Source organism: Histoplasma capsulatum, genomic scaffold (assembly GCF_000149585.1).
Source record: "Histoplasma capsulatum NAm1 scaffold_9 genomic scaffold, whole genome shotgun sequence".
NCBI lineage: Eukaryota > Fungi > Ascomycota > Eurotiomycetes > Onygenales > Ajellomycetaceae > Histoplasma > Histoplasma mississippiense.
In genome coordinates, this window is record NW_001813974.1 from 227,277 (window position 1) to 252,198 (window position 24,922).

Genomic DNA, 24,922 nt, shown 5'->3' on the forward strand with positions numbered 1-24,922 from the left:
TATGAAAAAAATCTCAATTGTTTATAATTATCTCAGTATACAGTAGCAGATTATTCCAATTGTCCTATATATAATTATAAAATTTTTAAACAATGTTTTTAATTATTTATATCATTTTTTCAATAACTTCATCAATCTTTGAATGATATATTATTAACAATTTTCATTTGATTTTTAGCAGCTGATATACACAGATTTAAAAAGTACTTGTGGCGTACTTACGCCCCTACCCACCCCTCGCTGATTCCCAGAGCTTCCGCTCCACCCCTTCCTTCTTCCGCCCCTACTCAAGGCTTCTATCCTTCCTTTTATAACCCTGCGATCGCTCCTTCCGCAGGAATCACAAGCATGTATATATAGGGGCGTCCGCCCATCTTCATCTTTTAGAGAATCAGACGTGTATTATCCTACTGAGCTGCGTACGCTACAGTACTTATAAATTAATTATTTTTATTTAACATAATAAATGAAGATAAATTATATATATAATGAAATGAGTTTTTAATAAGAGCATCTGCAATGATTTCAGCATTCATTTTATCACATAATTGTAGTATCACATCTTTACAGAAATAATTGATAACAATTATAATATTAATAGAATCTTCACTCTTAGATAAAGAAATTACAAAATTAATAATCATATTTTATCATATTTATTTAGAAATAAGTAGCAGCTTCAGTATTTTTTTTCAACATTTACATCATACTGTCACTGAGCTGCAGTGATCACAGTTGTGTATAAATCAATATACATTTTTCAATATATTCAATCAATAAAATTTTTAAATAATGATGTTGTACATGATTTCATGTTTTGAATGTTCAATCATCAACAAATCATAAATCTCTTACATGATTCACATTTATAAGAATTCTGAATCAAAGGCTCATTGCTTATCTTAAAAGTATAGACAATCACTGTCATCAATTGAACACATTGAAATGTTCATTTTAGAATATACATCTGAGGGAAATTGTGGTGCTGTGACAGATTAGCATTTGTTAGTAGCTAGTTTACACAACCAACATTTCATGGCTCCACTCTATATTTATATAACTTTTAACAATCCCTTCATGCCCCGGTGGCCGAATGGGTAATGCGGCCACCCGGTAGCGCCTTGGCGTGGGGACCTAAGGCGCGTGGATTCGAAACCCACAAGGGGACAACATTACATCCAGAGCCAACTTCTCAGCTCCTAAAATAAAGGGATGTGAACTTGCCAAGTAGGTACCTTCGGGCGGACCTACTACCTGATTTAGCTTATTGTTTCTGGGCTGGAAACCTGTATCGCGAGTACCAAATCCTGTCTTTTATTAATTTTCCTATGTTTCTGTTATATTCTGGGCGTCATTCAACACTAAGCATTCCTCCTGTATAACCAACTCTTGCTTGTATTTAACATTACACAAGGACTCGTCATAAGCACTGCTTGCATACGAGTATAACGGAAGAATAATAATAATAATAACAATCCTTTCATATAATCTTCATTTTGTATATATATAGTTTTAATGATTTCTTTATATAACTCTCAACATTCTTCACTTCTGCACTTCATTACAATATAATTTTTAATATTTTTTTATTTCATTTCTTTTTTTATAAAAAACTTTTTCATACAATTATTTCTTCTGATTTTATTTTTCTTTCTTTTTTTTTTTAATCAATTTATATATTGTATTAGAATAATGTTAATTGTCAATCAAAATACACTCTTTATATTATAAATTGATTCTTCTACATTTAAAACTTGAGTGTCTTGTGATTAATTTTTATATTTGAATGCATCATTACATTAAAAGATCTGAATACTCATCATTAAATATATAAACTGTTGTGTTTAAATGTCTGTGGCAATTGATTTTGTTCACAAAAAGGCTTGTATATATGTATGTATAAACTTAACATCTCAGAAAAGATGCAGACAGTGTCTGCATTTTAGAGATTTTCTAAAAAACATGAAAATATATCATACTGAAAAGATTTCTATGTATATAAAAAGAAAAAATAGGATTCAAATGACAATTATTAAATAAACTTTGTTTAAAATAACTTTTCATCCACTTCTGACTTAATGTATGATCATTCATGATAAAGAAATCAAATAAAACATTGAAAATTCTTTTCAGTATATCTTATTCTACAATGTTATAATTTTTTAAAATAATCACTTTTTCAGATATATAAAGCAATAACAGTATAGAGAAAAACAATCAAAACTCTATGAGAAAAAAAAAAAAAAACTTCATAAATGCTGATAATATATTATATTAAAAAAACAATAATGATTTCATTTCTGAAGAAATGAATAAAATCATTGCTTACAGAGAGCAGAGGCAGAGTGGGTGTTTATAAAAAGTAGAAATAAATGATCACTTACAAAACAATTGCTCACAATGATTATTATTATTATTATTCTTCTGTTATACTTGTATGCAAGCAGTGCTTATGATGAGTTCTTGTGTAATGTTACATACAAGCAAGAGTTGGTTATACAGAAGGAATGCTTAGTGTTGAATGATGTTAGAAATATAACAGAAACATAGAAAAATTAATGAAAGACAAGATTTAATACTCACAATATAGATTTTCAGCTCAGAAATAATAAATTAAATCAGATAATAATTATTATTATTATTCTTCCATTATAGATGTATGCAGTCAGTGACTATGACATCTACCTAAAATACTATCTGTTAATTTCGTTCTGCTCGGGGGCGGCCGCTTTGGGCTTGTTTTCACGCCATTTTCGGCTTGTCCAGCGCAACGCGCTCCGTCCACGGCCCGCCGCCCCAACCGCCACGCCCCAACCACCGTTCACACGTGAGCTCGTGGTGGGTCCAACGATCAGGCGTCTCGCGCGCGCCTGCTCTCTCCCGCTGGCGTTCTGGTCGCTTCGATGGCCACGGTCCTTTTCGTTCAGGGCCACCAGAAACGGCTCCTCTCGCTCTTCGGCCTCCTTTTGGGTCGCCCTCCTCACCCTGCCCATCCGCCTAATCCCATCATGGCTCTATATAATGAGCGCCAGCCGCCCCCGATGGCCTCGAGCCACCCCTTCATTAGCGCGAGAAAGGATGATTCTATTGTTGGATAGCCAATCATTTTCCTTTGATTTATATCAACCACGAACAAACGACGCATGTACACCAGAAAACAAAACAGGGCCCTGAATCACATAGAGAAGATTAAATACAGGCCATCAACATATCTTAAACCAATAATCATCGTCCGATAGCCTTGAACATGTGCAGTTTGGTTTTGTGGAATCAATTTCCTGAAACTCCCGCTTCAAGCTCCGCACAGGAAGGGAGCCGAACAGAAGGAGAAAGTGCCTGTTTCAGCTCCCTTTCCAGCTTATCCAGCCTTGAATCCCTTTGCATAGCTTCCCGCTGAAGCTGAGCAATTTGAGCGCGGAGAGAATTCCTTCCTGCTTCCGTATGAACGTAGCGGATATGGGTGTCGAGACCTCCCTTTCTTTTAAATCCTTTTCCTGAGCTGCTATTACAGTCTGGATAAGGACACATCCACTTCTTCCCTTCGCAATGAACCTCGCGTACATGACGGTGCATGACACCTGACTGAGTAAACCGCTGGTTGCAACCTGGGTTCGTACACTTGTATGGACGGTCGTGTTTCTTCATGTGTTTGCTGTTAAAGGTAGTTAACACATAGATTTTTAAAGAAATAGGAATCATAGCCAAAAAGGGTACATACTTCCACTCACTGAGGCTCTTGAAGTATCGGATATGATTGCGGCAATCTGGGTGATCACCGTATATCTGGCCGGCATCTTTGGGCGGCTCCCTCGTTCGCCTTGCAGCCAGTCTCGGTTCAGAATCATCAACCACGACTGGCGGCACCTCCTGAGCTATTTTGATTTCTTTGGGCATCTGTCGTTCTGGGATTTTCACTTCTTCGAGGACTTGGATAATAACAACTCTTGTTCAATCCCGTTTTGTCTTTCCTCTTTGTGGCTGAGGAAATATTTTGACCAACTGGGCAGGCAACCACACTGCGACTTTTGCGACCATCCAGAGGGTAACCCAGAAGACAAAGCCAAGCACGATAAAAGGAAGGGTAAAAACTAGAAAGCAGCTAAAAACTCTTTTGGAACGGGGGCCAAGGAGATGGTTGAGATTGGGATTCTGTGATCCCATGCCGGCTAGCGTCGTTTCCGACGTGTGTAGAGAATAAGAGATGGGAGAAGGGTGGGTGCAAGGCCTCTCTTTATGGAGTCTAGCAAGAGACACAACAAGGTCCAGAGTGCAAGCCAGCCTTACCTTGACTGTTTCCCGCCCGGGGAACGGAGACCGTGAACAAATGGTTCTTCGCTTCGACCAACCCAACTGGAAATCAATATGTGCATGGCCATCCATACCTAATAAGCCACGAAGGTACAGGAGGGCTGACGGCACTTCCTCTAGTGTAGCAAGTATAAAACAAGCGAGAGACAAACGTTTGGGCCCTACAAACCAGTTGCAATGGGACAGTGGTGCCATTTCCCGGATCAACATAAGGGCGCCGGTGCCAAACTGCACACGAATGCAGGTGCGAGCGGACAATGCATCAATGTGCAAAAAAAAAAAAAAAAAAAAAAAAAAAAAAACGCAGCCGCCGGGCACTTCGGATTTCACAAATATATTTACAAATATTTCATTTTATTGGTGACTTATATAATTTATTGTGTTTTGAAATATAATCTGTCTGGATAATCTCAACCGCACCAGTAAATTGCTGGTTGTCTTCTCATTTCCACAAGGACGTCGTCGTGACTAAGTTAAAACGAGGATGGCGAAGACCTTGTACTGAACATAGAGTTAACCAACAACACTATCCCCCTGCAGTAGCAGACCGGCCGAGAAAGTGATAAAATACATTAGCCAACGCCAAAGATGACAGCCACATCAGCAATACCCGAATCCAAGGAGCTAAAACCATTCCAAACCTCATCGGGCACCTTGAAACGGTATTGTCCATCAAGAAACAATGTCAGAGTTAGGTTGCCATCCAGGGTGAAACCCCAAACAGTGCTCCGTTTCCAAGATTCTTCCGGCCAGAGGGGCCTAGGTGGACGCTTGTGAAACACCTGTCGTCGAAATAGAAGTGATACACGACTTATGCGACCTCGACCGGTATTAAACAGAGGTGTTGACAGAAGCCCTCTCAACCGTGTGGAGAGGAATTGGATGGTATCATCCAACCTCTTCTCAGACAGTTGCTGTCCTGCGTGTTGCCGGAGAATTTTTAACAGACAGAGCGCGTACGGTAATGCCAGAGGTCCGTCAAAACTATTCTCAGAGAATGCGCCAAAGACAAAGTGTAGATGAGAAGTATGAGCCTTCAAATACTTTAGCTGCTCTTGAAGTACAGGCTCCGAGATGCAAACAATGAAAGTCAAGGGTACTTCTTCATTGCCATGAAACACCTATTCAGAATTAGCATTGGCGATGTCAATTTCAGGGGAATTCCATACATCACCACGGATATTGGGATATTCTGAGTACCAATTAGCTTCGTCAATCGAGTACGGGTTATAGCTGGAGGAATGGGACTCGAGATCGCGAGCCTCATCGTTGAGAGTATATTGAAGCGGGGGCTTGCCGTCACCAGCGGTGGGATTAATAGGTTCAATATCCTTGCCTACGTTAGCTGGCTCTCCTTAAGTTGGTGAAGAATAGACTCACCATGGCAAGAGATTCCGTGGAAGCGTGGATCCCACTTTGTAACGGACCGTAGGCAGGGGGAAGTTGGATCCTTATATGGCGATGGGTGTGAGCTGGAGACACCGTCGTTTGGAGCTGATGATCCGTTTTCCCTCTGAAAGCTTTATACTCTCCCTTTACAGAACCGGGGTTAACGAATCTGTAGAGTCTTGCACCATCGCAGTGCAAACCCCTTTTTATGCAGTTGCGACAGGCAGGTGCTGCTTCATCACATTTGACATGCCTTGCTTTGCAGGTCGAACAACCAGTGAAATTTCTATCGCGATATCTTCGCTGGCGGGTTGAACATGTGGTTGACTGTCTCGCGCCGAGGGAATTGGGCTCCTGAAATTTCTTAGCACAGAGAGAATGGACAGGTGGTGTGGAACTCACCATCTCCGCATGACAAAATCTGCCGGGTTGGCTTGTGGGAAATATTTTAAGGGGATGTCAATGGAGGCAAGAACCGCTTCTTATCACCTTTGGAATGTTAAGAGCAGATACACCTCGCCCAACCGGAGCCGATATTTGCATGGCCCCTCGATTATCTCTCGGTGAACGAGACACACAAAGGGTAGTCATAATTAGCTGTGCTGTCGGTAGACAGCGGACCTAACCTATTGCAATATACATTCTACATCTTGAAATATTGTAACTAGCTTGAAAGCTGATAGGGTCAAAATCTAGAGAAGCTTTTTTATGAAGGCATTCTGTGTGCTTAAGCTGTCGGAAAAATTGTTGATCCGAAAGTCCGTGAAAATGTAACCAGCAAGTTTGCAACTAGTCAACAGAATAATGAAAGCATATTCCGCAATACTCATGCCCACATGCGCATTTGTTGACCGCCGAGCCAGTTACTTCGCAGGAGCAGCACTTGATGGCTCGATTAACCCAGGTCTGTCGTTTTTGTTGTTGCTCTCTCCACTTCTGCTTCGGTTTAGAATAAGGCAACATCTCGAGCACAGAGTCTGTTTCTGTTTCCGGGTCTTCATCGATCTCGATAGCTTGGCTAAGCGTCGCCGGGACTGCGCGCGTTTGGTTGTTTGTCTGAGCATCATGACATCTATTCGCTTGGTTCGGTTTGTGTGATCGATCAACAGATCTTTCCCTACGCAGTCTCCTTTCGTGCAAGCACTCCGGACACGATGTATGGCCACATAGTTGACATTCCCCCCCGCTGCTAACATCCTCCCTACATACACAGCAGTAGAGCCTCAGACGTTGGCGAACTTCGGTTCGCCTTTTCCTCCCTATTTCGGTCTGTGGAACATGGGCCGTGGTTTGGTCGTCATCTCGATCTTGAGATCTGTCGGTTCTTTTGTTGGGTTCTGCATTTTCTCGCATCGCTAGGGTGCTTGTTCTCTTCCGCCTATCTGAGGTGTTAGCCACACAGTGAAAAGAACATTCTAAGAGAACCATATACCTCTCAAAACCAGAATCACTTTACTTGCTGCCGTGCCTAAAGTAACCGTTTGTGTACTCCACTGTACCTTCGCCAGGCCATGCAGGCAAAGAATATCGTATTAGCTCTGGAGAAATTGTGCTTGAGTCTTGAGCTTTAATATCCTTCTGGGTGATAAGCCCGTCAAACAGGATACTTACGGGTTCGCCTCTTTTGTGAAGTAGAAGCATCCAGCCGCACGACAAGCTTCTCAGTATGGCTTTCCACAGCAGGGATAAAGGCAAGAATGGAAATGAAACTCGGAAGCTAGGTTAATTAGTATTGTTATGGTATTTTATTTAGACGGAAATAGCTAAAACTATTCAACGTGGCCAGGGAAAAGTCAAATAAAACACACTGAGAGATGGTGAACTGTACAAGGGAACTGAGAAACTATATAGGCGTCCATGGATCAGTGCAATCTGTACCCTAGCCGGTACGATTGAATCGCAGCTTCCCCGTCGCTACAAGCAGTCAATTCATCATATCGCAGGTCCCGCCGATAGTCCCCCTCAGACCCCTCGCATAATACAGCAAAGATACCCGTCTCCAGGATCGGCCGGTCCGGATAGTAAATTGAGGCCACCGCCCTAATTTTCTGGAAATTACTGTTAGACCATCCAGCAGAAACAGGGGAGGGTGACGTACCAGATGTGCTGATTCAGGGCGAGCCGTCCGAACCTCGTCTAGTTGTGTATAGCTTTCCTCGGTCATGAAAGGGAGGCGAGCAGAACGACTTTCTTGGTGGGGGCTGAGCTGGCCTAAATCGGATGTGTTGTCCGTGAAGTTCGCTAACGGCACAGTGTTCCCCGGTTCGCCAGAATGAGTGGAATTATTTCGAGCCATATAGGCACCAATAGCGATAATCAACATCACCTGGGAGCATGTCAGCACATGTTGGAGCGAGAGCTGTGGTTTCACTGAACTTACTTCGATCCAGAAGGGCCAGTCGTGGACGAGTCCACCTGCGGCAAACCCTGCTGTTACGAGAACAAGAAGTGCATGGATTGTGACTTCACAGATTACAGGCCCCTGAGATGGTATACCGCGAATTCCGCGCCAAAAAAGCAGACCAGCAATCGCGAGTACCGTGTAGTCGATAGACACGACCACAGCTGTACCTTTCACCGACGCCTCGTAGACGACCGAGCTAACTAAATGAGCACAAGGCCTATCAAGATCGGGGAGAAGAGCACACACACCATAAGATCAACCCGAGCTTTACCGCGGGGGACAGAAAACCATATCCTAGAAATAATCGACGCAGCAGGGCGTTCGTAAGTGGTCCAGCCTGGATTTTGGTCTGCCGGATCATCTAGACATCACAGTTAGCGAGGATGAAATAAAAGGGCTGGGAATAACAAACCTCTAGGGCTAGCGGGAATGCTGTACATATTCCCAAGGGATAGTAAAATGCTGGCGTATCTGACAAGCTTTTAGCATTTATCATCACCATCTCGGTAGAAGGGACTGCTCACCCCCGCGCCTTAAGCCTGATAGACTAATGCCAATGACAACAGCATTGACGCAGATAAAGAGAACGAAGATTGATATCTCAGGCAAACGGTGAGGCTGGGGGCGGTGAACGGTAAGCAGGATGAGATGCACCATACTTAGCACGATGAGCGCCACCGACAGAAGCGCATACAAGATGTTAGGATACATTTTTCATAAAAAGGCAGCCAAGTTGGTCCACTTTGAAATGATCCATCGCGGAGCGATGTCTTGTGGTTTTTAACTATCAGGCAGCCACTCTCTGTGCGCCTCGAATGAGGGCTTTTCGATGGTCGAAGGGGTATGCCATCCCCATTTCAGCAAATTTTGGATGGCAGTTGTCCAGGGTCTGTACAAATAGTTGCACTATTGTTGATAATCTGTTGTGATCCCTTTGCATGAGGATGGCACGGACTCAAACTGGGTTTGATCGCACTCGCGCTCCCAGGTGATTGACTCAAGTGTCCCCCTGCCCTCGACTGTCCTCATTGGGCGAAGGAAATCCAAAAAAATCTCGTTTTCGGGCTCAATACTCTTGCTGAGGGTCTAGGTCATCCTTGTACCTTCGCACGCACGGCGCAGCTTTGGCGAGGAGAAACTGAGAAGAAACCGATAAATCAACAACGCATCAAGAAGTTGTTGGCGCGCTAAAAGTTTTAGCGGGAAGGATATTTGTTAAGACAATTATCCTTCCCGCTAGCGAATGCCAAGGAATCGCAGCTGCTCCTTTTGAAGGTCCCCATCCTCAACCATCTCCAACCAATCTCCCAACTTGACAGTTGTCATCAACATCCCTTTCACACCGCGGGAATGGGAAATAGAATTAGTTCTACGGTAACTTGCCGTCGCCTATTTCCTGATCGGAAGCTAACTGAAGGCAGGTTCTCGACAGCCGATTGAAAACAAAGCTCTCCGAGCTTGGAGATATTGTCTGCAATTTAGGGGAGGAGGTATGCACAGGTCAATTTCTATTTCTTTCTTCCAACTTACATATTCTAGGACATTGGAGAATTCCTGAAGACTCTATGCGATTCCCCGAACGACACAACATCATTTTTCAAAGCTGTTACTGCAGCAATCCGCCGCCAGAATACACGCGGGCCCACACGACATGAATTCTTTCAAAACTTCGAGTCAGGAGATCAAGCCTTATCCGCTGAACAGATCTCCTCACTTGCAACTATCACTGAGAATTGGGAGCTTGATGATAATGAGTTAGAAGAGCTCAAAAAATCGGCAGCGCGTTGGACATCGGAACCTAAAACTTTTTTTGACTCAAAAGCAACAAAGTGTCCTGGCTGGCATGGGCTTGTCGAATTCTGCTTTAACGATTCCCAGCAGATCAAGCATGTTAGCCCTGTACGCCGCGTGGTCAATTCCATCAAAGTTTTCGAATCGATTGAAGAAGAAGTGAGAGCCCGGAGTTTGGAATACAAGAAGAACCACAAGGAGTCCCTTGAACCCCAGGAGCCCAGAAAGATACTCACAAGGGTGTTAGATAGCACCGCGGAGAAGATCTGGCGTCAACTCCCGAAGGAAGAGATCAGGAAGCAACGCTCGAGGCTATATGACCAATACTGCAAGGGCAAAAAATGGGCTCAAATCAAGCCCAGTTGCATGGTTCTTTCTCTCCAATCCACTTCTGTGAAAAGGTTAGTTATGCTGATAAAAGAGAGCAAATTCTTTCCAACTAAACAGATACCTTAGTTTCGAACGGAGAAAATGGGTGTCGATCGAAATCAGTGCGGTGAATGCATACATCGAACATTTGCGTGCCTTCTCTATGCGGGATTCACTATCAATGACATATAGGAAAATTCATGAGGAATACGTCTGCCGCTCATCGCCTCAAAATCAGCCCACGAACTCCCCACATGCAATTGATGGCCAGAATGGAAAACAGAAGCGGGCCATATCCTCCCTGAGATTACCTCCTGGCAAAAGAAGGCGCACACAAGCTTCCATGGCACATATTGGGCCCTCGTCCAACTCTCCGAGCAATATCGAAAAAAATATCCATGGCCATCGGCCATACGACAGATTTTGGATCAGACCCATTTTCGAACCAAGCACCTCGAGTATTACAGGATTACCCGCACCAAGCCCATATGCGACACGGATTCCTTCGACACCAAATTCGTATGGCACGTGCGAAACAAACCAACAAGACCGAGGGGAATCAGGTGGGCCGGAAACAGTGAGTAAATTATCAGGAATACCCGCCATGGAGAGTGAACAGTCGGCAGCTCCACATTTTGCATCAGAGGAAAGGACGTCAAGCGTGCAGAACTCGCAGAACCCAGTCGTTGATGCGCAACTCTATGACATGCAACAGGTCGACACGCCGGCTGTTGATGAAACACAGTATGCCTGGGGTGCTAACACGGAGCAGTTGGGCACGCCGGCTGTCGATGCAACACAGTATGCCTGGGGTGCTAACACGGAGCAGTTGGGCACGCCTGCTGTCGATGCAACACAGTATGCCTGGGGTGCTAACACGGAGCAGTTGGGCACGCCGGCTGTTGATGCAACACAGTATGCTTGGGGTGCTACAGTTGGGTACGCCGGGTGCTGATGCGCCTCGATATTGCAGTCAACAACCTTCGACCCAGCCTTCAACTGCACGGCAATTTGAAGACCATTCCCTAAATGTTGACATGAGCCAACGACCAGCGTTTAACCGCCCGCAGAATATCTCAATGAACGATAAATGAGGCCAAGAATAGACGAATATATAGCATTTGTATTTCAGAAACTATTATTACAGCCTCACACATCCATCAACATAACTGTTTCGAGACCATTCAATCTCCACCTGGCTGCGCATTGTCATTCCCCTTTCTTTTGTATGCGTAAATATGCACACACTGCATTGGAGGGCTAATCACATCTGCATCTGTGATCTTGTTTATCGATCCAACCGTTAAGACCGGCCCCGACCCGATTTTAGGCTGCCCTGAGAGAACGATCATCTCTCCATGACCTTCAGGAGACACCAGAGAGCAGCGCCCTTCCAATTTAAGAACCCAACGTTTAAATCCCTAAACACTTGTTACTCGTTTTCCTCTTATATGAAGCTCCTGAAAATTACCGGCTCATAAATGTCACCAAGCAACTTGTCTAGCCGATCGCGAAGCTCAGGGTCGGTGTAATGAAAAAGACCTTTATATTTCGTGGGTTCGGATTTTGCTGTATTCAACCATTCTAAAAATTCTCGTCGGCGATTTTCGTCAACATACTCTGTGTCTGTACTTGGGAGTGGTGTCGACATGGTTGATAGATAGCACGTGTCTTTCTTTTTGCTGCAACTATCCCGAACTGATTAGCATGGAAATGGTATTTTCTCTGAATAATGCATGCGAAGCCTTTGACTTACCTCTTTAATTCTATCATTGCAAGGAGCAGGGCGCAGTCAAATATCTTTTTGAATCATGGAGGGGTAAGATTGAACTTTATGCCCGATAAAGGCGGCTGCCGGGCAGCCCCACCTCATTGTTACATAATGCGAACTTCCCCCTGCCAATTCAACGATGTTAAAGACTTGAACGGGCAGAAGCAAGACAGCCTACACCATTCATTTTTACACCTGGATTTCTTTCTAAGCTTCAAGTGTTACAAGAGAAACTTAGCTTAAAAAAAATTAAAATCCCAAAAGAGATCGAGCGCAACATGATTATTTTCCATACGCGAGTTCAAAACACGTGGTATGGCTACTAGGCCTAACATATAAAATAACCTAGACCTGGCTACCTCAGCTTAATGTATTACTCCGGGAAAATATTGATCCGCTCCCAAAATCCCGCCACTAAAGTTTTGGTACTTCACTTTTTGATGTAGCTTTTTTATCCCTATCTAATGGTTGATAACAGTTCACCGGATTACAAGGCTCTCTAAGGCAGGGATTTCTACACTTTATTTTATTTTGATAGGTTATAGCTTTATCTACTCCAACACCCAGGCACACCAGGAAACAATTGTGCGAATACTGTAATCCAGTTTGGTGCCTTTAAGTAGCCAAAATATTTTATTACATTTGTTCGGCCTGCTTTAATTCTAAATGGGAATAGCCGGCCTTCCTCAAAGTACAATTTCAATCCCCATATTCTGATTGTTCAGAGAGAAAATATGTCGCTTGCATGGTCTGGAGAAGTTACAGGAGCGAAGGGAAGTATAAATACAAGTGCTTCTGCTCTTGTTCCAAAGACGAAGTTATACGCTCTCAAATTTCCTTCTTTCTTTCCCTTATGCTAAATATAATTTGATAGCAACCGGAGAGCCTACAGAGGGCTCGCTCCATCATGGTAAGTTAGTCGTGTCCGTATAAGTTGTTTCTGAGTGCTTATCTTAATCAGGAATCTCTCCGCGCGGTGCTGCGAATGAGGCAGGATATAGAGCAGCGTATTAGCGAACTAGGCCGAACTCTTGAGTGTCTTATCCGCGCCGAGACAACTGATGACATTCAAAAATATCTCCGAGACTTTCTCACGGATTTCGACAAGCTTTCTAAGGTGTTTGCCAGCTTGGCCGGTTTTACGATATTGGCATTGAGTAAGGATTTAGAACCGCTGGAACGGGATCAGTTTAGAGCGCAGATAGCCTCCCTCTGGGAAGTATACGGACGTTTGAAGCAGATTGAGTGCACATGGACACTGTGCCATGCATTGGAAGATAATGCGCTTCGTCGAGGCCTGGTTTACATTGAGGAACAGATATGTGATTTGCAGGTTGTATGTGAAGAAGGGACGGCGCAATTGAAGGTAGACCTTGAGATGTCCGAGAGCGCGAATTGATGTTTTTGATAGAGCCACATGCACACCACCATTTTGCAACGCTTTTTTGACAGCAGTTTGGGATTTGGAAATGTAAAAAACACATCATTCGACATGCGCTTGTCCCTCCGATACAAAAATCATCATCACCAGGAAACAATTGTACAAAATACCGTAATCCAGTTTAACTTCAGTCGCCACAGTCACAGCACATGATATTTCATTTTAATAGTTTATACTAGCCTTGTTTTTAGACAGCAACGAAAAAGAGTGAGTGAGGCCTACTGCGTAAGTACAGTGATTACTAATACCTGATGCGTTCTTCCCTGGCAGTCAGCACGCTCTTACCACATCTCCCACGCGACGGGAATAGCCGACCTCCTCAAAATACGATTTCAATATTTTGTTCTCGCTTATTACCTTCCGTCGCGAGCAAATAGGATTAATCTTCGCCTGGTTCCTTGTTCGGCGGCTCTATCCGTTCCCACATTCGCGTTGAGCATCAAAGCCAAGCCGGATCAACCCTTTGACCATATTCCTCCCTTTGATTATATATATCAGCATCTGTTCCCAGCGAGCTATCTTCTCTCGCAGGTATCATACATCATAACTTCCTAACAATTCTGCACTTTTGTTCCGTGTTTGCTTCCCATTTGTCATATACGGCTGAGCTTTCGGACCACGATTGCGATATCATCGCAAATCTTCCTCTAAGCTTTGAGGGTCGATTAAACAAAACATGCCCAGTACACTAATGTTGGAAAGGATCAAAGAGGATACATGAAGGGTTTGCTCCTCCTTGCTGAAACAGAAGAATGATTCGTTACGTAATCTGAAGATCCGCTTATATTAATCCTAAATGGGAATAGCCGGGCTTCCTCTATCCATCACCTTATTTTGTTCGCGCTTATTACCATTCCGTCGCGATCAAATAGGATTAATCTTGGTTCCTGGCGGCTCTATCCGTTCCCACATTCGCGTTCTGTATCAAAGCCAAGCCGGATCAACCCTTTGACCATAAATCCTATATATCATCTGTTCCCAGCTAGCTATCTTCTCTCGCGAGTATCACACATCATAACTTCCTAAGCATTCTGCATTTTTGTTCCCGTGTTTGCTTTCATCACGTAACTTACCAACCGAACTTTTCTCCCCGACTTCTAATTAACCTCGCACCAACACAACGGTCTTTTATACCGTTAAAATGGCGGAACTTTCACAAGAAGATCGCAACATTATCAAGAACCATCTTCTAACCGACTCGGTCGATCGTTTACGAGGCGTGCTTCAGGAAGCTGAAGAAATCTATGAGTCGCGTCTAATTTCCTACGATGGCGCTGATGAGAGCCTTGACCAACTCTATCGAAATGCGATTTCAAAACTCCTCTCTGCTTTACAGGGAGAGGATGCAGCTTATAGCCTTCGCTCGCGAATGAGTACCGGGGATGTGGCGTCTGATCTAGCACAATTATTCGAGCGCCTCCGAAAGGCAAAAGGAAACTTCAGGTACGACGACTACCGACCCCTAGTGAACCTGGTTATTCAAAGGTCACCGACTGAATCCCAGAACGTCGAAACCTGGAACTTCGATGTCTGGAACGCCGTCTTTGGTCTTGTTGGCGCCGTCTCGCGAGGCACCCCCCCCCCTCCTCCTCATCCTACATCATCAATCCAACAGACGCCCTGGCTGCGCAACACTAGCAGCTTCGTCAATTCTACAGAATATCGAAAGCACGTTGACAATGTGCTGAAGGAGGAACTTGGGGAGATACACGTCGACATCCCTAGATTCTTTGACGCGTACTTTGGAGACATTCCACATCTCACTGCAGTTTCACAAGCGGTGTTGGAGGAGTGCGAGAAGGGAGACAGCCCCCTTTACTGTGAAGACGAGGGCTGGAAGGGCTGGCCTGAACTTGCAGCAGAAAGAGATGTTCTGAAATGGCTGGCTAACATCATCGCGGAGCTCGTACGATTAGCCGAAGCACAAGAGCCGTCCTGGAAAATCGACCGCAGACCTCTCGCACAGCCAAGCCAGCCACTACAAGGGTCCGTCGCGGAGAGAAAGCTCGATGTCGGCTTTGTCGATGATCTGACGGCCACAGAGGACTCCAGATGTCACTGGTCGCAGATCCTGGTGCCAGGGGAGCTGAAAAACGACCCGAAATACGACCGGAAATCCGGTGCATGGTTTGATCTTGGCAGGTATGCGCGAGAGATCCTTGCTGCGCAGGACACCCGTCGTTTCGTGCTCGGGTTCACCCTCTGCGGGCCGTTCCTACGACTGTGGAACTTTGACCGTCTGGGCGGGATCGCGTCGGAGGAATTCAACATCAACCAGGACGGCCTTCAATTTGTGTCTGTTATCCTTGGATTCCTCTTGATGAGCCGGAAGCAACTTGGGTTTGATCCCACCATCATCGCGACCGGGACCGAACGCTATATCGAGATTGAAAAGAACGGTACGAAGGAACGGCTGATTATCGATGGGATTGTTGGACGAGCATGCTGTGTTGCCGGGCGAGCCACAACCTGCTGGAAGGCATATTGTGAGACAGACAAATCACGGACGCCGCTGGTTGTCAAGGACTCCTGGCAGTATCCGGAACGCACTGAGGAAGGAGAGTTGCTGCGAGAGGCGATGGCGAAGGGGGTCAAGAATGTTGCGAGGTATTATCACCACGAGACCGTTCGCATTGACGACAAGGATGATGATGTCTTAGCTATCCGAAAGGGCCTCAGTATTCCGATTTCGCAAGATGAGAGGGGTGGCTTTAAGGCGACAGTGCAGCGTAGTAGGTCTCAAAGGGGACAAAAGCGCCAGGGCAGCAGCACCGGCCAGAAACGATCCTCTGACTGCGTGGACACAGCATTTCCTCCTCCCCCAAGTAAACGTACCCAGTCAAGTTCTCCGTCCAAATCTGCCGGCGGCTCTACCCGACGCAATCGAGTTCACCGCCGCATCGTTGTCCGGGATTGTGGGAAACCAATCTATGAGAGTAGCTCGAAGTCTACACTTCTCACTGGGCTGGCCGGCTGTATTGAAGGATACATGTCGCTCCACGATGAGGCTGGCCTCATCCAATGTGACGTTTCCCCCCGGAACCTGATGGTGAACGAGGACAAGGACAACCCTTCATGGCCTGCCTTTCTGATCGACCTTGACCTGGCCATCAAGACGCAACGGGACGGGTCTTCCGGCGCGCGGGGCAAGACGGGCACCAGGGCGTTCATGGCCATCGGTGTCTTGTACGGCGAAAAGCATTGTTTCATGCATGATCTGGAGTCGTTCTTCTGGGTCCTGTTCTGGATATGCATTCACTACGATGCCCCAGGGAAGGGAAGGATTGTCGAGCGTTTTGAGGAGTGGAATTATGTGAGCACTGAAAAACTGGCTGATGAGAAGAAAGGGGTGGTTAGTGATGAAGGTGACTTTCTCAGGATTTTAAAGGATAATTTCACCCCATACTATCAATCCCTGATCCCTTGCGTTAACCGGTTACGGCGCCTTGTCTTTCCAGACGGCGGACGGTGGAAAAAACCGAATTTCAACCTACCCCGGAACATGATTAAAACGCTTCAAGATGCACAATATAACTCAGATGCTGTAAACTAGTAAAGATTTTGTGTATTGATAGCGTAAATTGCTCTTTGTTTTGTCTTTTAATATAGCATCTTTGACTGAGAAGAGATTGATTTCCTGGAAAATCATACGAGGTACTTACGAGATTGTTGGAACGCCGCAAGGCCCAAAAAAGTTATATGATCCTATCATTGAGGTGTATGATGATAGGATAGCTCTGATTGATACTAAATAGAATTAATGATTGCTCTTGTTGGTGGCGAATTATGTCCACTCCACTTCTTAGACGGCTTACTAAATCGCTAAATGATCACTACAAGGATGAAATATAGGCCCCAGCAAATATTCTATGTCTCATGAAAAAGGGGGAATAAGTTTGAACACTAAATATCTGGAGGTGGCCGCAGTCCACAGGTATTGTTGGTTTCCAGAAGCTTTTTGATGCACATTATGAAAAAATGCCGCCACGATATTGAACCGAGAAGTAACCATATGGCCTTATATCCTATCAGCACCACAAATGAGTAGTTCGTTTTGATTCGCCGATGTACATAGTCGGTAATAATCACATTCCCCTAACCTACGCTCCTTGTACTCATTCTCGATGTCCCTTGCTAAACGGTCAGCAATAAAGCCCACTAGATATGGAAATAATGCTTACCAGCACTCAAATGTTATGGCCCCCGCCTGCGAACAAAATAGGTCGAGGCTAATCGAGGAGGGTAGGAAAAATAGTAGCTGAGATGCGTCTCGCGTAGATCGCCAATCATCCAGACCGAAGAAGCCGCCGAACCGGGGAATGTTGCATTGATGGGGTGGACCAACGCAGAAGTGCTCCTGGCCACCACCTCCATGCCAACATGGGCTCTCGTCCAGTGAATATCAGCCAGTCAACCTAACCAACCCCCCTTTTTGCCCCTGGCCACACGCCAGGAAGTCGAATCGACAAACCGCTAAGCCCGTGGGCAAGGAGCACGGGGGTGGCATGCATCAGGACGGCCGAACTTCACCCAACCATGTTTGCCAGTCAAATAGTGCGCCTGGTTTCGCCTCTGTGCTCGAGCCCATGGATGTCTCGACTCTAAGCGAAAACACCAACATGCAGCAATATCCGAGGCGCGACCTGCATTGAGGCTTTGTGATGCCGGAGGTGATCATCCTGAAAATGCCCAGGTCTGCGGGGTGCGAGTATCGATGAATGCGCCGGTGACATCGTCCCACCCGTTAGGGGAAACCTCATCGAGATCTTCGGTCTCCTTCCCCGGTGTCCCATTTCTATCCTCGATTGCTCTCCCTGAAAACATGATTCTTCCTGGGCAAGTCCTTCCGTTCTCCTTCTTCCTTAATTATCTCGACCCATTTGCCAGAATGTGGATCCGTCTCTCTTCCATTTCCTTCTCCACTTCTCATCCTACACCACCGCCAGACACCAACCACTGAGAGGGCCTTGCGTACTCGAGGACGACCGAGCGAACATAAAAGGACCGATTTCCCCCCAGCGGTGCTCTTCATCCCTCCTCTCTGTTTGTCCAGGGCACCACCATCTTTCAATCATGGCGTCAGCTGATAGTCCCCACGACTGGCTTTATCACACTGTCGTCATCAGTTCAGATTCGGAGATTGATGAACGCCACCCCCCAGCGCGAAAGCTGCGAAGAAAGAGACCCCACACAGGCTACAGCTATCCAATGGTATGAGGCTCAATTTGACGACCCGGCACCCTCCGAAATGTGGCAGCCACCGAAAAGACGTAAAATGTCCAACCTTGAAACGGTATTGGTAAGAATCCTCCTGTAGGGCTCATGGCGGGACTCCTTCTTGACTGATATTGAGATAGGAAACCGCGAACCAGGAAATCCATAACATTTTCAAGGCGGAGCATGCGCGGAGAGAGGCACTGGAGGAAGAAGTGCAGAACCTGCATACGGAAATGACTAGGAAGAACGAGCTCGTTGACAAGCTTGAGACCGAAGTCCGTGAGCTGAAGCATCAATGTCGATGCCAGATCTGGTATACCATCCCGTCAGGGTGGCGGACCCTTCTGTGTGGACATCGGTATTGCCCGGAATGCGCGCCCCCCCCCATTGATAAAACCTGCGGAACGTGTCGCCAGGTTGTCGTTGGTGTTATTAAGAGCTACTAGGTAGAACCAGACGGTTGAGTTTTGCCATTTGGAATGTACAGTTAAACGAGTGTAATTGAGAAATTGAATCTATCTATATAAAGGGAGGTAACTCCACCTGCATTGACCCTCAGTTTTGTGTAATGGAGGACGAGCTGGGACGGAAGGATTTTGACCCAGAATGGATTAGGGCCAGTCGTGATAACGAGAACCAGCACCAAGCGAAGATTACTATGAGGGAAAGACATGCACGCAAGTTGACCCTAAGGCTTTGACTATACAAGCCAGTAGAATATCTCATGTATTCTACTAATGAGACAGGAAAAATAAAATCCCCGGCCTTCCCAGGCCCTCGTTTTGGAAATAGATTAGAATATATATAAGAGTGTATAGTGTTTTAGTGTACACTGGTCAAATAAAATATGAGATAAAGGAAACTCTTCCAGATGCATGACCAAAAGCAAGAATTCCATTATTTAATGCCAAGCACTTGGGGCGATACTCCTGAGGAAGCCACAATATCCTTTCACCCCTAAGACATATCCACTGATCTTCTAGTATAGATAATTTAATATTGGTTTCTGACCAAACCCCATGGGAATGACCATCTGGTGAGAAGGCTAAAGACTGAACCCAACCGGAATGGCCCTCCAGGGTCTGTAGTTCTGCACTCCAGACATCCTCAACTTTGGGTAACTGGCACCAATTTGACAGCTCATTACTAAATATTCCTCTAATTGTTGAGCTTCTCGGAGAAAACATAAGTCCTGAAGAATAAAGCTGAAGGGGTGCAATATCGGCTATTTGTCTGTTTCTAAGAACGAATCGCCTGGCATCATGAAGGAATTTTGATACTTTAGAATGTTTATCATCCTATATTATTCAGTATTTATAAGTGCAGTGAGATTTCCTGAGTAACTTACTTGAATGACTGACTGCAATCTCTTGATTACTCCCACAACTTCAGATATAAGACCCAGAACACTTATTGCTTCCATCCAGTACAGAAAATGCACTTCAAGGAATAAAAAGGCCTTATCCAACTCAGTGACTGGGTTCTGACTCTGTATCAGGTGCTGTGCCCAATAATGGCAGGCATATTGCAATTCCGGCGGCAGGTGATGATCAATAGAATGTATATCAACCTCACTGCGTTGTGTACCATCACCTGGTAACTTACAGATATTCTTCCTCAAACTGCAGCACATGACCTTTAGGCATTGTACAGCGAGGATTTTCTGCATCTCTTTTTCATCAATCCACAATTGACTCTTATCGCGCGTGTCCGGGTTGAGTAGGAAGTCTCGGAATGACAGATGAAATAGTCTGACAGGTTTAGTATCATCTGTTGGTATGCTCAGGACCGAATGAAGCGAGCTGAGTCTGAGGTTAATTGATTCCTTCGGGATTTCAGTAAGAACTGAAAGCGAAACAACAGAGAGTGGGCTCTCCAGCATGATGATGGTTCCAAGAACCTTGCGATATTCTTCAGCCAGCCGTTTTTTCTTCGCCCCAACTTGATGCGTCAAAAGACGATCTAGGACCGGAAGATATGTTCCATCCAGTTTGGAGTTATCAGCTTGGTGTGCAAGGATCTCTGAGAGGCTCTCCTCAGGTTTCCATTGTTCATCTTCAAGAATACGGCATATGGTGTCAAAAGGTTATTTCGAGCGATCGGTCGTTTTGTTGCGGCGCTTGCAACGCCAAGCCACGATTTCAGATTGCAGGCCACGGTGTATCAAAGCATTTACGCAATCGCAAATAGAAAATATATGTAACGTTCCCTCCAGGAAACCGCGCGTCAGCACCGAGCCTTGAAGGGGGGTTGTTCCACGTGATAATAATCATTATTGTAGCGGCTCTTCGTGCATAGTTTTCCAACTGAGTTCCATGGCGCTATTCCTTGAACTTTGAGGCGGAATTCCGACAGAGCAATTCCCTACAGCGCTCCAGGCTGATCTGAGCTTTTGAAAGTTCTTTAGAAAAGGTAGATATCTTCTTCCCAAGCCTTTTCCTCTTTAGCCCGAGGTTCGGTGATATAGCAGATAGCGCATTTCGCATCTCAGCTCGTTCAAAATCTACAAGCATAGGGCGATTGCAGTCCTTATTCCATAAAATATTTCGTGGCTCGACATCACCGTGCAGTACACCTGCAAGGTGAATCGCTTGAACACACTGTGATGCCATCTCAATCACGCATGCCGAATCATCCGATTTCATAATTTCCGAGATGGACTTTCCCGCCCAGCTCAAAAGGAGCATATGGGTATAAACTCCCTCGTCATAGTAATACGGGTATTTTGGGTCAAGCACAACAATCCCGAGGCAAACCGGAATGTGGTTGCCTTGAATATCGTGAAGCCTATGGTATACTTTGTTTTCATGTTCGAGTTTGCGTAAATTGTTGCGTTCGACGCCCTTTGCGAGTAGAGTGTAGCCATGCGACAAAAGATGGATTTTAAAAGCTGCCCCACAACTTCCCTTCTTGTAGAGAGGGCGACAGTTGGCATCCGGGCCACGGTCCCTGGAGAGCTGCTCTCGGATAAGAGCGCGAAACTCCGCTGGCTGGATCCGTCGCTTAAGGTGAGCTAGATAGTTCGGGCAGGAGGTGTCGAGCGGACCATCGTCTCGTAGGGCCAGCAAGCACTGCTGGGAACAGTAAAGTTGGCTTTTGATCTTTGGTGGTTCAGCAGCATGGTCTATCCAATTCGCACCGCTGTCTTCGCTGGATTGCCCTTTCTTACCCGATTTTTGATCCGGGTTAGAGCGGGCTCGAGCGTTTACGGTTCGTCCACGGCGTGCGGATGGCGACAACGGAGATGGAGGCGGAGACGTTGAGGGGGAAGGGCTTCTTGATCGAGGTACAATATCTGTGTGTGGCCGGCATCTGGGTCGTAATGTCATCTGAAAAGGAGGAAGATTGGAAGGGCGTCGGCCCCGATACAGAGGTGAGGCATGCTTTTGTCGAGCGGTTGGAGGTGTTTGCTCGAGGATATCCGAGTATTCAACCGGCCAGATGCCAAGTTCCGCGACGGCATCATACCATTCTTGCGGGGCAGGAGGGGACACTAGAGCTCTTAAGGTAAATGCTAGTACCTGAGCGACGGCAGTTAAATGCAGACTGTCATCGTTGATTTCTTCAACATCTAGGCTGGGAGTACAGACGGAACACATGACGGATGACGGATCGTCGAGAATGCGTAGAAAGATAAAGGCTTCTCCGGTGCACACATAGCCGTACCGGACTCCCTTAGCAACCATGTAGGAGAACAACTGTGTGATGACGGCAGCGACTAACCGCTTCGAGCAGAAATCAGAATCATCTGAGTCCTTACCAATTACTTCTTTGGAAGGATGAATGTCCTGAGCCAGCCCTCCCACGATTTCATCCCGAGTGAGCTTGTGGGGCGCCTTGTACTCGATCGCGAGCGCTGGGATGTGCTCATCGCCATCCTGGCGATAGATGCAGAATCGATCTGCCTGTCCTCCCGTGACCATCGGGGTCTCTTTTTTCTTTGTTTTATTCTTCTTGCCTATTCTCTTTCCGGTACTTGATTCAGTCCTAACCATGGGTTCAACGGACGACTGCTGATCACCCGGGTTCATATCAGCCGCCCGCGTTGAAAGCCCAAGGTTAGCATGGCTTTCAAAGGTAATCGATCCGCGCAAGCCGAATGCCCTCTTAAGCTCATCATTCTCATATATTCGGTCTATTATGGCCCGCACTTGATTTTCTACCGTTTCCCGTTCATAGTACCGAAGATCCCACTCTGAGGAAATTGGGCTGATAAGTTGGCGGACGTAGTCGAGCTGATGTAGGGAGGGGAAGAGCTTTTCTGTCAAGAAATGAGGATGCTGATCGAGCTTGTGCCACACCTTCATTTGCTCCTCAGTGAATGTGTCCCACAACGTGATGCGAGATGGAACCCTCCGATTTGTCGGTCTCGTTACCGCGCCCTGAGTTGTTCGAGTAGGGTCTGTCACGATCTCGATCGCGACTAACAATTCATGGCAGGCACGTAAAAACAGAGGCAGTGTTGATGACTCCGAGCTCGCAGCCAAAGCTTCTGCTTCTTCACGTCGTCATTGCTCTTCTTCACGTCGCCTTCTTTCGCTTCTCACCTCAGCTTCCGCGTCTTGACGCCATTGTCTTTCGATCAAGTTCGGCTCTTTCTCGCTCACGTTCAGCTCTTTCTCGCTCGAGTTCAGCCAACAATTCTCGTATTGTCGGATCCATTTTAAAGGCATAATCTTATAGTAATCTCCCTACAATGCTGTACGTGCTTAATTACACATCGGAAAGCGACATGGAGCAAACGTGGTAAACAAAGTGAACGGAACGGATTATCTTACTTCCGGGTATATTTTGAAACTTGAAACGCTGGACAGAGATTTGAAATATTCTGGCGAATAAGTATCATTTATATTAGCCTGCTGAATGCATACCGTTTAACGTGTCCAGTTCTCTAATTAGGTCCACTCCACTTCCTAACAGCTTACTAAATCAGCTACATGATCTACTTTAAGGGTGAAATATGGACCCCAGCAAATATTCTATGTCTCCTGGAGGAGTTGCGCGAACATCGCTATTCATTACACCTGCAGCCAATAAGTTTGAACAACTAACTAGAGGTGGCCGGAGGCCCAAGGCATTGTTGGTTTCTAGGAGCTTTTTAACGCACATTATGAGAAAATGCCGACACAATAGTGAACTCCCGCGGGGGGGCACGTGATAGGGTAGCCGTAGTACCCACTAACACTCTCTTCACTATGTAACTTCTGTCATCCCCAAAATTCTCAATTAGTAGATCCACAACATCCGCCTTCTGTTCTTGTAGAAGGAGCAAGTAATCACTCCTATGCTGTTTTCATTGATGTATAGGGATTGTTGAGTAGCTACATATTTGGCGTGAAGAGATATATTTGCCCGATTCATCACACTCAAGATTTGATTTTGGCGATCGCATCATCATATACCTTGATAACAGGATTATATAAACGCTTCGGATCTTGCGGGGTGCCAACGATAATTCCTCTGTCCCCGTACGGGAAAAGAATGTCTCGTATAGCTCTGCAAAGTGGTTTAGCAAACTCAAATGCTGGAGGAAACTCAGTCAAAATATCCTCAAGCCCATCTGCACCCATATCGGTTCGCTTGATTCTTGCAATTTTTTTATAAGTTCCATTATACCACTCCTTCAGCATACTGTCTTTCGGTGGAGAAAAATCATTCGTTAAGATGCGCTCAAATTCACCTTGATTGAGGTTTTTCTCATGACTTTCCATGCACCATTTGTTTAGCATACTATCGTCTGACCAGACCCGTAACTGATATAACTTCTGCAATTGCATTAATTTTTCCCAACCGTGGCGGGCGCACTGCCAGATAAGCACGTAGAAAAAAGACTCAAGATCATGCCGATAGGTATGGTCGATATTCAGCAGCACCTCGATTGCCATGAACTCCATTGTGCCAGTCTGGTGCCGCGCGCCGCTTCGCCCACTTCCAACTTCTTTGGCAAGATCCAGATCAATCAGCATGCCAGAGTAGCCATCCGCCTTGTCTGGATCGGTGATTATTATGTTGTTCTCCGAAATATCCCGATGAAGGATGTTCCCATCCAGGTAAAGAGACCGGTGCGCCTTTATTGCATCACGCAGCGCCGTGAGAAGCTCCAACGGTGATTTGTAGTCATAGATCGGCCGGCCAGCGGGCGAGATCACGAGACACCGGAGGACACGGTTGTCGTACAGTTCCTCACCATTCTTGTCGAAGAGACTCGGTTTGTGCGCTGACTGAATGGAGA

General features: G+C 45.7%; 8 protein-coding genes across 8 annotated transcripts in view; 5 read left to right on the forward strand and 3 right to left on the reverse strand.

Annotated features, from left to right (window-relative positions):
• Positions 1–1,100: 1,100 nt before the first annotated feature.
• Positions 1,101–1,208, forward strand: HCAG_07541 (predicted protein; the record flags this gene model as incomplete). The annotated part of the gene is made up of 1 exon (XM_001537182.1): positions 1,101–1,208. One exon carries the CDS (start codon positions 1,101–1,103, stop codon positions 1,206–1,208), a length of 108 nt encoding a protein of 35 aa, XP_001537232.1.
• A 1,485-nt stretch (positions 1,209–2,693) lies between these two features.
• Positions 2,694–3,894, reverse strand: HCAG_07542 (predicted protein; the record flags this gene model as incomplete). The annotated part of the gene is made up of 4 exons (XM_001537183.1): positions 2,694–2,997; positions 3,198–3,240; positions 3,306–3,652; positions 3,719–3,894. The coding sequence occupies 4 exons, from the start codon at positions 3,892–3,894 to the stop codon at positions 2,694–2,696; spliced, it is 870 nt and encodes a 289-aa protein (XP_001537233.1).
• Positions 3,895–4,880: 986 nt separating this feature from the next.
• On the reverse strand, positions 4,881–8,758 carry HCAG_07543 (predicted protein; the record flags this gene model as incomplete). The annotated part of the gene is made up of 13 exons (XM_001537184.1): positions 4,881–5,429; positions 5,478–5,639; positions 5,689–6,051; positions 6,100–6,118; positions 6,524–6,753; positions 6,907–7,075; positions 7,154–7,190; positions 7,309–7,406; positions 7,576–7,745; positions 7,796–8,023; positions 8,078–8,301; positions 8,346–8,462; positions 8,626–8,758. The coding sequence occupies 13 exons, from the start codon at positions 8,756–8,758 to the stop codon at positions 4,881–4,883; spliced, it is 2,499 nt and encodes an 832-aa protein (XP_001537234.1).
• A 287-nt stretch (positions 8,759–9,045) lies between these two features.
• HCAG_07544 (predicted protein) lies at positions 9,046–11,355 on the forward strand (the record flags this gene model as incomplete). Its single annotated transcript, XM_001537185.1, has 5 exons — positions 9,046–9,089; positions 9,534–9,591; positions 9,641–10,293; positions 10,340–11,200; positions 11,235–11,355. 5 exons carry the CDS (start codon positions 9,046–9,048, stop codon positions 11,353–11,355), a joined length of 1,737 nt encoding a protein of 578 aa, XP_001537235.1.
• Positions 11,356–12,072: 717 nt separating this feature from the next.
• Positions 12,073–13,431, forward strand: HCAG_07545 (predicted protein; the record flags this gene model as incomplete). The annotated part of the gene is made up of 4 exons (XM_001537186.1): positions 12,073–12,080; positions 12,382–12,457; positions 12,907–12,942; positions 12,994–13,431. 4 exons carry the CDS (start codon positions 12,073–12,075, stop codon positions 13,429–13,431), a joined length of 558 nt encoding a protein of 185 aa, XP_001537236.1.
• A 1,183-nt stretch (positions 13,432–14,614) lies between these two features.
• HCAG_07546 (predicted protein) lies at positions 14,615–17,026 on the forward strand (the record flags this gene model as incomplete). Its single annotated transcript, XM_001537187.1, has 1 exon — positions 14,615–17,026. The coding sequence occupies one exon, from the start codon at positions 14,615–14,617 to the stop codon at positions 17,024–17,026; it is 2,412 nt and encodes an 803-aa protein (XP_001537237.1).
• Positions 17,027–18,616: 1,590 nt separating this feature from the next.
• On the forward strand, positions 18,617–19,390 carry HCAG_07547 (predicted protein; the record flags this gene model as incomplete). Its single annotated transcript, XM_001537188.1, has 3 exons — positions 18,617–18,772; positions 18,831–19,112; positions 19,220–19,390. The coding sequence occupies 3 exons, from the start codon at positions 18,617–18,619 to the stop codon at positions 19,388–19,390; spliced, it is 609 nt and encodes a 202-aa protein (XP_001537238.1).
• Positions 19,391–21,011: 1,621 nt separating this feature from the next.
• HCAG_07548 (predicted protein) overlaps positions 21,012–24,922 on the reverse strand; it is a gene marked incomplete at both ends in the record, with an annotated part of 4,388 nt that continues 477 nt past the window's right edge. Inside the window, 6 exons of the mRNA XM_001537189.1 lie at positions 21,012–23,072; positions 23,238–23,381; positions 23,469–23,518; positions 23,562–23,581; positions 23,866–23,894; positions 24,093–24,894. Coding sequence (XP_001537239.1) covers positions 21,012–23,072; positions 23,238–23,381; positions 23,469–23,518; positions 23,562–23,581; positions 23,866–23,894; positions 24,093–24,894 — 3,106 coding nt within the window. The remainder of the gene's footprint in view (positions 23,073–23,237; positions 23,382–23,468; positions 23,519–23,561; positions 23,582–23,865; positions 23,895–24,092; positions 24,895–24,922) is intronic.